The following is a 12,632-nucleotide window of genomic DNA, read 5'->3' on the forward strand; positions in this document are numbered from 1 at the left end:
AAACTTCCAGGATCCTTCTTGTCCGTAATTTTTAGAAGCGCCTCTTGATTGGCGAGAGCACTTTGATTAAAAACTGAATATGATGAAGACAGCCTGGGAAAAATCCGTGAGAACTTTTCGATTCCAACTGGGGTCTCAAACCAGGTGGTCTGAGACACTGAGCCTATAAACTGATGAAAGAGAACGGAACAATGTCTCCCTTCGAACAACTATAAGAGGAACAAAAATGCTGAGATTGTTTTGTGACTGCTGGTCACTTCCTCTTTCCGAGAATTCGCTAAGAAATACTCTATCTTTGGGAACTTCGTGGTGGTCATTCTTTTTCTGAGAACTTCGTGATGGTCGATAAAATAGCTTAAGACGTTAACTATATTCCTTCCCCTTTGGGAAGAACTTTTCTCGAGTTTAGACGAGAGAAAAGTTCACCTCATCTCTGCACTAGTTCATAAAACAACACACAGGAGGTAAATATCTCTGTCCTCTAAATATCCTCAAGCACGTTTATACAAGAACACTGTTGCATTCAATAATAATAATACTAATAGATAGTTCACATATAATGTCAATTAGACATTACCCTTAGAGGCGAGAAGTTAATAAATTCAATACATATACTATATATACACACACATTACAACATGCTGAACAGGAAACAAAAATAAAGTGTATACTATTCTAGTATTATATTTGCACATCATAAAAAGTACATATTCAATAACCGAAGAATCACATCCTAGCACAGAGTGTTTCCTCTAGACAACTCAGCCCATCGACATTTATTTAACTTCCCTGAGCGATAAACAATCTCAAAGTTGCAAGGCTGCAACTGTACTATAAAGCTAAGTAACACAATAAATCCTACATAATTCTAAAAGGATCAACACACAATTAACAAATGCGAAGTACTAAAATAAACAAAAAAAAAAAAACAAAAAAAAAAAAAAAAAAAAAAAAATTGCACTCAAAACAAGTTCTCGGCTCCTATTGGGACCTAATTCAGATAAAATTTCAATTTATTTGGTGCGTTTTTGCACTTCCGAGCCTTCATTATGTCTGTGAGTTTTCCACTTAGGGCTAAATATTTTGTTCCTATCTTCCAAACTACTTTGCCAGTTATCTGTTCGATTTCGATGTTCAGCTTAACATATCAGAACAGCACACCGTGAATGGAAACGCTCCTGGGGTCTTCCTGCACTCCTTTCTTTCCGAGTTCTTCTTCCCAGATTCCAGACAAAAATTCGACCTGGCGGACCAGAGTCTTTTTCTTATTTTAATCTAAAGAAGCCCATGCACTTCGTGGGTTAATGACCGCTTTTGTTATCTTGATTTGTCCACTTCTTGACTGTTGTCCGAACGGTGAGGACACTTCACCCTTTCTTTGTCTCGGGTTTTAGCTGACTCCAAGGGAAAACTTCCCTTTTTCATCTGTACGGACTCCCTGACTTTCGTCTCCCTTCTTTTGTTTGGATTTTCAATGATGCGCGTGAACTTCTTTACCTATTTCCACAATTATCAGGACAATTCGAGTGATAGTTTCAAGAATTTTGAATGATGTGCATGAACTTCATTATCTATGTCCAAAATTATCGGAAGGAATCGAGAGATAATTTCAAGGATTTTCAATGATGCGCATGAACTACTTCGTTATCTATGTCCAAAATTATCGGGATGATTCGAGAGATAGTTTCAAGAATTTTCAATGATGCGCAGTGTACTGATTACTAAAAAATTCTGGCAGATTCCATTGGGTGCTTTGCTGAATGACATACTGAAATACTTTACCAGTCAGGACCATCATGAGAGATACTGATTATTCAAATGCAGCTGAAATTGCAATCATTTCTCTTTTTTTTTCCTTTTTTTTTTTTTTTTTTTTTTTTTTTGTGTGTGTGTGTGTGAATTCTTTTATACTGGGCATCAGTAAAATTAGTTATTCCAAAGTTTAGAAAAAAAATATTTAATGACTTCTGAGATTAGGATCCAAGGATTTAAATGATCTCAGTGTGTTGGTCCTTATGTTAACTGTGTGGAGAAACAAAATTACTTTTTAAACAAAAGCCTAAACAAATTAATAGCTTATGCTTAAATAAATAGTTTCTCTCGAATACATCTGCACATTGACGTGCATCATTTAATTTATCCTTTCTAAAAGACTGCTCATGATTTGAAAAAAAAAAAAAAAAAAAAAGCACTCAATTTTCTTTTAAAAAAGGATTCGTAATTTACTCAAATAACATTTTTTTACCTTGTAATTGTAGACCAACGACGATGCTTCCGATTCCTCTTACTCCTACTAAAATAAAACAACAATAATTATAAATGGAGAGGTATAAAGGAAATCAGAATAAAATATTTGGTTTCTCTACCTGAATAAAGAAACTCTTAGTTGCCCAGTACAAGAGTTACAAATTTTTATTTTGTTGGAACTCAAATTTTCTAAACATGAAATAGTAGATATAAGATGTATTTATTCATATTTATATGTAATCATGTTAATTACATATTGATTAATTTATTTCAAAAGTTTCTTTATATTCAAATCCTGTCTCATTATTTTTGAAAGATATAAATTTGGACTTGTGGCTCTCGAAAGTTCATAAAATCTATCATGTGGCTCCCATGGTCTTTAAATTTGGCCATCCGTGGCCTAGACTATAATAAAGTTCTAAAAAATATTGCTATTCCATAGATTATCACCTTTGGGAGGAATAACCGTGAAAGTTTTGCCATATGCATTAATTTATGCTTATGTAATCATTTCAGTTCCAGAACTAGATACAAAGCTCCTCTGATGAAAATTTCATAAAAATAAGTATTCTCAGCATTTTCAATTTATATTTTATTTCGCCTCCCAACAGAGTAAAGCTTAAAAAGAGTTTTTTTAAATATTAAACAGTTTCCTGCTCTTTATAGTTATTGCTTCATTTATAATGGAAAACAATTTCCACAACTGCAGATAGACATTTTTAGCAAATTCACTAAGAACTAATAAACTCGAATGCAAAATAGAACATTTTTTTTAATTTAATCAATTTACATGTATGACAATTGGATCATGGAAAATTAATACCATTAATTTTTGATACATTAAATTTTTTTAACTTTAAATAGTAACACACTAAATCACCATTTTAATTTAAATACAAAACTATTCTTAAGAAGATGTGCTTGCTTCCTTCCCACTGCTACCAAAACTTTGAGTTATGTAAATACGAACAGAAACAAGAGAGTAACTTTCAAGTTATGCTGCTTACAATGACAGTGCTTTCACCAATGGGTTGAACTGGTAAAAAGAATGTTAATTCCAAAAAATTCGAAAAGCCTCAATAATATGCCCCACAAATTTACATACACATTTCAATTGCCCAAACAATAATAATAATAAAATGGCGGAACACAATATAAATGTTTTGAATAAACTAACAGCTTTCCTCTGTTTAAGATAATGAATGAAAAGAAGCTTGGTTACAAGAGACTGCAGATAGGCCGCTAATAATAAAATTAATTTAGTGAAATGAATGCACTGATGATAGTCTGAGATAATCTCAGCAATCCTGCTGCAAATGGCAGATATTAGAAGTATATTTCCTTTACATATAATTTCTATACATATTTTAGTGGACGATTCAAGCCCATATATGCTTATTGGAGGATACGGCACTATTGTCATGTAATGAATGGTACATAATTCTGCAGTTTATTATATTCCCTAAATAACTTAGAACATTTAAAATATTTTAGATACTGTACCTGAATCTTTCTTGACCAGCTGTGTCCCAGATTTGTAGTTTCACTGATTTTCCACCAATATAAAAAATATTTACTACTTTTGATATTAAAATAAAAAATATTTACTACTTTTGATACACCAAAATATTTACTACTTTTGATCCAAATTCTACTATAGTATGGTTGGAGTCTGCTGTAACTGAAAAATATAACACAATATAAAAATTAGGTCATTATTTTTTAATTAGATCCTTTAAGCAAAACAAGTGAATCCAAGATTTGTTGTTTTCTTAAAATGTATTACTTGCAATAGCATATAATAAATTAATATACTCTGACTGGTACCACCCCTCCACAAGGAAGAGTTTTTTCTAAATAAAATCATTAAAGAAACATTTAAGAACTATAAATGTTTATTTTGCACAGAAGGAAATTTTTCTGTACTTTTACCTAACAACAACTGGTGCAATCCTACCTCTATAATGTCATTTGTGTAAGGTGGGTTTTTTTTTTTTTTTTTTTTTTTTTTTTCCCAATGAAAACAAGTGAAATAATAATTTTAAATGTTGCAATTAAATTTTTTCTTCAGAAATAAATGTTCAGTTTTAATTTATTTCCCTGCATGTCATTTTGGCATGTTTTTTAGTTATTTGTTTGTATATCAAGAGAGGCGGCAAATTCAGGAACCTTTCTTGGGAAACTGAAGTTTTAGCTACACCTCTGTTGGAAACAAAATCCTTTACTAATGCTTTAAGATTAAAAATAAGAAATCAGTTCCTTAAAGCAAAGAAGAAACTATAATTTTCACTCAAAATTATGAAATTTCTGACACTCTGAGAAATTATTAATACAACTTCATTTTTACATCAGCAAAAAATGCAACTTTCTTAAGAGTAAAACTTCTAAATACCCCAAAAATAATTAAAAAACGTATTGATGTCTTTTAAAACAAAGGCAGAAAATTATTTAAAAAAAAGAATTATGTTAATGAAATGCAACAAATAGAAAAAAAGACAAATACATTCCCTCATATGCATGATAAATGAATAAAATTCTCTTTACTTCTTCCTCTAAACTTAACTAATTTCAGTGGCGTAACAGCCCTAGTGGGCCAATGCCTGCAGTGCCCCGAAATCTGCTTTCTTGACTGTGGGCCCTGAGGTGCGCAAGCATATGCCCTGAACAAGTGGTCAGCTTGTCACAGGACCCCCAGTGTTTAGTCCCCAAGCGAACTTGGTACTCATTTTATTGACCCAAAGAACAGAAATCAAGGGATGAAAGGCTGAGTCGACCTTGCCCAGCCTGGGGTCGGATCTATGGTGCTGCAGCGCAATGCGCGAGCCACTGCGCCACCGGGCCTACTTCTTCCTCTACTTCTTTCCTTCTAGATTTATAATTTTCAGTACTTTCTGTCTCCACAATTATAATTTCATTTTTCCAAAAAGCAGTTTTAAAAGCATATAATTTAGCTGTTACATATGCTAGAACTATTTATGAGGAGAACTGAAACAATCGCAGGCCACTTAGAAACCCGATTGATAAAAGATATCAACAAATGTTCATTGTTTGGCCTTACAACTGGATGAATCGAAAGATATAACAGATATAGTACAATTGGCAATAAGTGTCAAGATGCCTTTTGACGATTTTACTATAAAAGAAGAGTTTCTAAAAATCTACATAGAGTGCATAAGAAGAAAGGATTTATTTTATGAAAACATGCATTTTTGATTGTTGCTAAAAAACTATCTTCGTTAACAACTGACAGTGTGCAAGCCATGACAGGAAAAGACTGTTGGATTCATTGCTTTATGCCAACAAGATCCTTTTCTTCCAAAATTTATTTCATATCTCTGCATTATACACCAGCAATCCCTGTGTGTAAAACTAATTGAATTCCAAGATGTAATCGCTGTTATTACAAAAGTAATCAATTCAAATGAAGACAAGTGGAGTGCAACATTGATTACTTAAACTGCGTTTAGACAATGACGAAGGTACACAATTTAGCGATCTTCTTTTGCCCACTGAGGTTCGTTGGCTTGTTCGTTCGTGAAACATGCTTGACGGATTTATCAAAAGTAAAAGAATTTCTAACATCCCAAGGAAAAAAACTACGAACAGCTGAAAGACGAAAACTGGTTAACAAATTTTACTTTTTTGGCCGATTTAACATTGAAACTTAATGAGCTAAATTTGAAATTACAGTGCAGGAATAATCACGTTGCTGATATGATCAGTGTTATCAATAGCTTCCAAGTCCATGTTAAAATTGTATAAGTTTCATCTCTTAAGAAAATCGATAACGCATTCCCCGATACTAAAAAAATGGCAGAAGGTCTGAATAAGCATAATATTAATACAGACTCGTATCTTCAAACTGTGTCTGCATTGCAAACTGAATTTGATTCTAGCTTTGTTAACTTTGTGAGTTTAGAGCCTATCTTAAAATTCTTCACAAATCCCTTTAATATTGGGTCAAATCAAAAGTCTCCACACTATTTTGCCACTAGATGGTTTCAATGCCTACATATCCAGCAACACTCACCCGATTGTCTCAAATGAACATGTGCTTAAAAGGTGATATTCAGCTTCGATTGCTTGTGAAAATAGTTTTTTAATTTGTTGCTCGTGTAAAAAGTTATATGAATTTGAGATATGAGTGAAATATCTGAAGAAATACGAAATGTGATGCTTTTTTACTATAAAAAAAGGTTAAAACGCTGCAAAAACATGCTGAAAATTTGTAAAGTGTACGGTGAGAATGCTGTGAGTAAACAAAGTACACGGGAGTGGTTTGCTCGATTCCGTTCCGGAAATTTCAATGTAAAAGATGCACTACCAGTTTTGCCAGAAAATTTTTAGCTAAAGTAGCAAAAGCAGACTCAAAAAGTCACAAAAAAATCGCGAGGCCTACGTAATAGAATTGACCAATAGAAAGGGAGTTGTGTTCATCACGATAATATGTGGCCAAACACATCTTTGATGACTCGGAACATATCGACAGAGCTTTGTTGGGAAATTTTGATGCACCCACTGTATAGCCCGGACTTTGCTCCATCTGACTACCATTTGTTTCGGTCTCTACAAAACTCTCTTGATGGTAAAAAATTGGCCGACTGAAGCACCGCTGAAAATCACTTGGCCAAGTTTTCTGACAATAAACCACAGAAGTTCTATACCGATGAAATTATGAAGGAACTGGAAAAATTGCAAAAGGTCATAGATAATAATGGTCAATATGTACTTGATTAAAATTGATTTTCAAAAAGAAAATTTTTGTTGAAAAATGTGCCAAAAAAGTGCAGAGACTTTTTATATGACCCAATATTACAGATGGAGAAAACATCAATTTTTAAGTATTTTTCGTCTTGACAATACGGAACACTTAGACACAGTAAGTTTGCAAAACAGATGTTATTTTAAAAGTTTCTGAAACTAATAAGATAGTTTGGAACTTGATAAACAGAAATCAGTATCTTACTTTAAAGTCATGTGGATAACTCTTATTGCTCAAGTAACTATAATTGTGAGATGTTTTCAAATATGATTTATTTGAAGTATCTTTCAAAACTTAGTGATTTGCATTTCAATAATTGTTTAAGGGCATGCAACTCATATTATATTGTCAATTAATATAATAAGATAGCAGATGAATTACAAACACCAATTTCAGAGTAACATAAAAAAATTATTTAAAGAGTATAAATTATAAATATTTGTTATTTAAATAAATTTATATCTTTTAAACAAAACTAGTTTGTAATATAACGTTTGATTATGAAACCTGGGAATGCCCGCTAAAAATTTAGAATTTTATTTTGTGCCCTCGATGACCAAAAGACTGCCATCCCCTGATCTAATGAATGAATTTTTAGGAAATAAATTTTTGAAGATATGACAATTAAAAGGGATTAGAATTTGGATCATTTAATAGCAATGAAAAAATTTTTATGTAAGTGAAATACCTTCAGGAAATCTATTTCTGTAATAGAACTAGTTTGCTGAATAATTTTGATTGCACTGATATGGAACTGATTTTTGACCAGCAATGACAGAAAATGGAAGATTTAAGAATCCATCCCACCTCCAGAAATAAAATTATGCTCTTCAGTGTAAAAGTTCAAAGCTCTTCTTGTTTCATGAATGTATATTAAACCATAATGGCATGGAATACTAACCCAAAATTTTGTATCTGGAAAATGGTCTTTATGTATCAAACTGTAAATTTTATTGACAAAGAAAAAAAAAATAATTAAATAAAAATGAAAAATAAAAATCTGCATAGAAAACATGTAATAACTACTGAATTCTTAAAATGTCAAAATGAAAAATGTTTTTTCTTGGGTGCTAGGCATTGATAAATTTTTGCATAAAAAACATATTCAAAATTAGTTTAGAAATGTAATAATTTATTTAAAAATACATATATACATTTTTTTAAATTCAGGATTACAGCAACAACATTTGACTTCAATTTAAGTAAATGCAGATATGACCACAACCACAAAATTTCAAGCCAGTGTTACATAATACTAGCATAATTCATCATTAATTTGTGAAAAGCACTTTTTGCTATAACTATTACTACTAGCCATTTCATACAATGTTTTATACCATTTCATACAAGTTTTACACTATGATGATAATATATTACAATACACAGCAAAGAATTATTAAATAGTTACAATACACTCATTTTCTTCATTATTTTATTAATTGTGGACAGATTATAAATCTAATGTATTCAGCCAAAATATTGATACAGTAGTTACAAGATTACTACAGAGTAACAAGATTTGCTATAAAATCTGAGACAAATACTTCAGAAATATTTTTTTTTAAGATTAAATGTAGTGTTTTCCCCAGCATACAGTTTTACAGCTTCTTACCTGTTTACAATATATACATTTATTTATATTATTTTCCTATAACGGACTGCATATAATTTTTCAAGCTGATTTTTGAATGTTATCTATTGTAATTTTGAATTATTTTAAAAGCATTGGATATTTATATTCTCAGCTAATTAACAGAAATGACAGCCATCAATAAAGTGTATTACTTTTAATAAAAATAAAATGCTCACAGTTTTATTATCAGTAACTAGAATGAAATACTCAGATATTCAAATTTAATATAACAAATACCATTTTAACATTTAAAAACTTAAATGGCATAAACAGGAAAGGGGAGAAAGGACTTTTTTTTTTCCAAAGTAGACTCCAAAACATACTTCACATGCAGAAATTTTAACAGTAAAATCTCAGATTGAAAATTACATTCATATGCATTTAATGAAACTTCAATATACAGTCTATTGACATCAATGATGTAATGTAGTACAATACAAAAAATTTAGAATTAATTTTATACATGAAAAATACAATCCAAAAAAACAATAGGAACATTAAAATGCTTGCTAGTTAATGCAATAAATACAAAAATACATAAAACAAAAACAATCAAATATTACCATTGAAAATGATTTTAATTTAGATCAAGCCTACTTACTCAAAAGAAATCTTTAAAAGCAGATTAAAAAAAAGGGAAAAGTTTTTGAATGAATTTTAAACTTAAAATAATATGTTGACTATGCTTAAAATAATACACCAAAGTTCATGGTTTTATGGGAAAATACAAAATACATTTTACACTATTTTTAGAGAAAATATTAATAAATACTAACTTTAACAAATTTAATATTGATAAATGTAATAAACAACTTAGAAGAATCAGCAAACTAGCTTAACAAATACAATAATGATGTCAAAACTTTTCGTTTTGAATTCATTATTTAAGGACTTCATAAATTTAAGTTTACTCTTCAAATTTTTATTAAAATGATGGAAAAACAAAATATAAAAACTACTATTTATTCAACATTTCTGGCACAAAAGACTTGGAGGAAAAAGGAAAACTGAAAATCAATTTTTGTCACATTATTCATACTTTGAACTCACCATTTTTAAATAAATAGAACAAAAATAAAATATAATTCAAGCAATAACACAATCAAACAACTCACTCCCATCTAACATACAAAAGCAGCTGCATATTTATATACAAAGCATGATTTTTAGAATACAAAGAGATGTGGGAATGTTTTTGAAATTCCTCAAATAATTTTTTTAAAAAAATAGCATAAATGCTGTACCTTGGAGGTTTGCTTACAGTTCTAAATTAAAAGGAATGACTGATTAAAGTAAATGCAATAAATTACACAAAAATAGTAATTTTATTTTGTATATAATCAAATAACTCTCTATAAAGAAATGAACTGTACTGAAATTTAATGAACTATCTTGAAACATCATTTATTGCTGGTTTCATTATTATTATATGATATATTTAATGGACCAAGTTTTTCAAACATTAAGTTCCTTGAAGATGATCATAGCATGATTTTAATTCAAGCATTAGGTAAAGCAACTAACATACTTAACAGTGAATAAAGCATTTCAATTACAATAATTTTTGTCAGTTAATTTATATCATAATACAATATTACTTATTTCAAAAAGCAAACATTAAACACCACTGCATTTTAGTTACTTATCTGCAGTTCTAAGAAAAAAATAATGAAGCAGAGTAACACAAATTTAAATTTAAAAAAACGAAAAAAGCTCTTTAAAAATCTGAACTGGAAAAGGCAAATATGTTTATAAATTTCTGTCTCTTGGAAAAAAAAATGTTTTCCTTTTACCAATTAACAAAATTGGAGGGGGGGGGGAACAGAAAATATATTTTTTATAAATAACATATGCTTAAATATATTTTGTAGTATAGAGTTCTGCTTATTAAAAAAATCATGAAAATTGTATTCATTCTGCTTCAACAAGAACAATCTGCAACTCTTTGCTGTCGCTGTTGGTGACGAGTAAGACGACGAAGAGATGCATCTCCATACTGTATCCCAGAACCTATTCTTTCAGGATCCAGTTCACCTACAAAATAAATGGTTTAAAATACAGCTTTGCGAGCAAGAGACAAATTTCTAATTTTGCTTCTTAATATTTACATGTATTCTTCCTTTACCTTATAATTTATAAAATGCCAAGTAATAGATACCATTTAAGCTGACAACAAATAACACAATAGTGGAATTCTGATAGCAGAGTTAGTGCACATTTCTCTACATGAAAATTAAGGACTTTTATCATTCATAAAGTCTATGAATGATAAAATTAAAGACCAATAAGCAAATAGAATCTATGTACATCAAAGTTATTATCTAAAGACTTCAGTCTTGCAATGTTTTTCTAATAAAAGAAAATAAATAAATAGTTTTTTTTTTTTTTAAATGCATTTAGGTTGCACTAATATTATACTCATTTTAATATTTAATATTGTACAACAAATTTAAGAATAAAAACTATTTCTCTAAAAGTTATCTAAAAATTAACAATAAACTAGGGCTATAATTCCTTCAAACACTCGCATTTTACACTTATAACAATCGCACATATTTTAAAGATTTACATGGTCACTATAAAAATATTCATTTATTTTTTTTTTAAATATTCCTTAAAAAAAGCACTATTAAAATCAAAATCTAAGAAAATTTTCTAATTTAAGTGACACATATAATTTTCTTTTTAATCTAAATTTGTTCTGGCTATTTTAGCATATTTATATCTGCTTCCCTAACTAATGTATTTTAGCTCATTTACTTCTCTTTCCCTGTATTTTTAACTGTTTTTTTAAGGTAGTTTGCTTTGGTAAAATAAATCAATGTTCTTACTAGTCTGCTTCATATGTTAAAACTGTTACTATCTTCTCAATAACAGTCGTATAAAAAATTTTATTCTTCATCTCTGGAATCTTCAGTTTAATTATAAATTTTCGTTAGTCTAAAAAAATGCACACTTAGAAGATGCAGAAGTTGTTAATCTTATTTCTTTCACAATTTCAATATTTTGAATAATCCTACAAAGTTTCATAAATGTAATGATGAGTTTCAAGTTTTTGTTAGCCTCAAAAAAAGCACATTTAGAATATGCAGAAGTTGCTGATCTTACTTCATAGTTCTAATCTTACTAGAAGTTGTTAATCTTCTTTACTCCACTTTCCTACTTTCAATATTGAGAATAACCCGACAAAACTTCATAAATGTGATAATGCACTTCAGATATATAATATGAATCTTAAATTTCCGAACTTCAATATATTTACTAAAACAAAAATTTCTTTCTACAAATGATAATTAATGTGATAAGATTAAAATCATTTTTTACACTTTCTCATATTTTTAGTACTAAAAATTCATAAAATAAAAGAACAAAAAAATGAAAGAAAGATATAAAGGACACAATTTTTTTTTTTTTTTTAAGTATTACCTTATTATTATAGACCCCATTATTTAAATGCCATCAACAGCCCTTTCATTAATGAACTGCACCAAAACAGCAACCCTACTCAGATCTCTTGGTAACATCACCAAACAGCTAGCAGTCTTATCACAGTCACTTATAGTCTCAGTGTCACAAGATGAGCTTTGAGTATGATTGCTGTTTTATCACAGTTTATTAACGAGAGAGCTCTAGGTATCATTAAAATAACAAGTACCATAATGATAAGGAAATATCATAGAAAATTTAGATAAACATTCTCACAGCTTTTCCCAAAAATTCTCCAAATGCTATGAGAAATTCATCAAATTTTTCCTGTAAAATTCATTTATTGTGTAATAATAGCATTAAAACATTCCTCAATTTGCTATAGGTTTTTCCTTAAGTCTTTGCCATCAAGATACCTGACAATTACGCGAGACTAAAAATCAAGACTTTTGAAAAAAAAAATTCAGGAAAGAAGCTTATGAGGAAATTTTAGAAAGAAACCCAACATCAATATTCCCATGTTTATGGAATGAAACAATTTAGAAACCAATTTTCTGAGGTAGT

At 29.7% G+C, this 12,632-nt stretch overlaps 1 protein-coding gene across 1 annotated transcript in view; it reads right to left on the reverse strand.

The window, feature by feature from the left end:
- Nucleotides 1-8,120: 8,120 nt before the first annotated feature.
- Nucleotides 8,121-12,632, reverse strand: part of Rab4 (RAS oncogene family member Rab4) — a 36,843-nt gene continuing 32,331 nt past the window's right edge. Inside the window, exon 7 of the mRNA XM_035369914.2 lies at nucleotides 8,121-10,676. Coding sequence (XP_035225805.1) covers nucleotides 10,564-10,676 — 113 coding nt within the window. The 3' untranslated portion in view covers nucleotides 8,121-10,563. The remainder of the gene's footprint in view (nucleotides 10,677-12,632) is intronic.

Source organism: Stegodyphus dumicola, chromosome 4 (assembly GCF_044657685.1).
Source record: "Stegodyphus dumicola isolate Sdum_Otavi_A_Nest chromosome 4, ASM4465768v1".
In the NCBI taxonomy this organism is placed as follows: Eukaryota; Metazoa; Arthropoda; class Arachnida; order Araneae; family Eresidae; genus Stegodyphus; species Stegodyphus dumicola.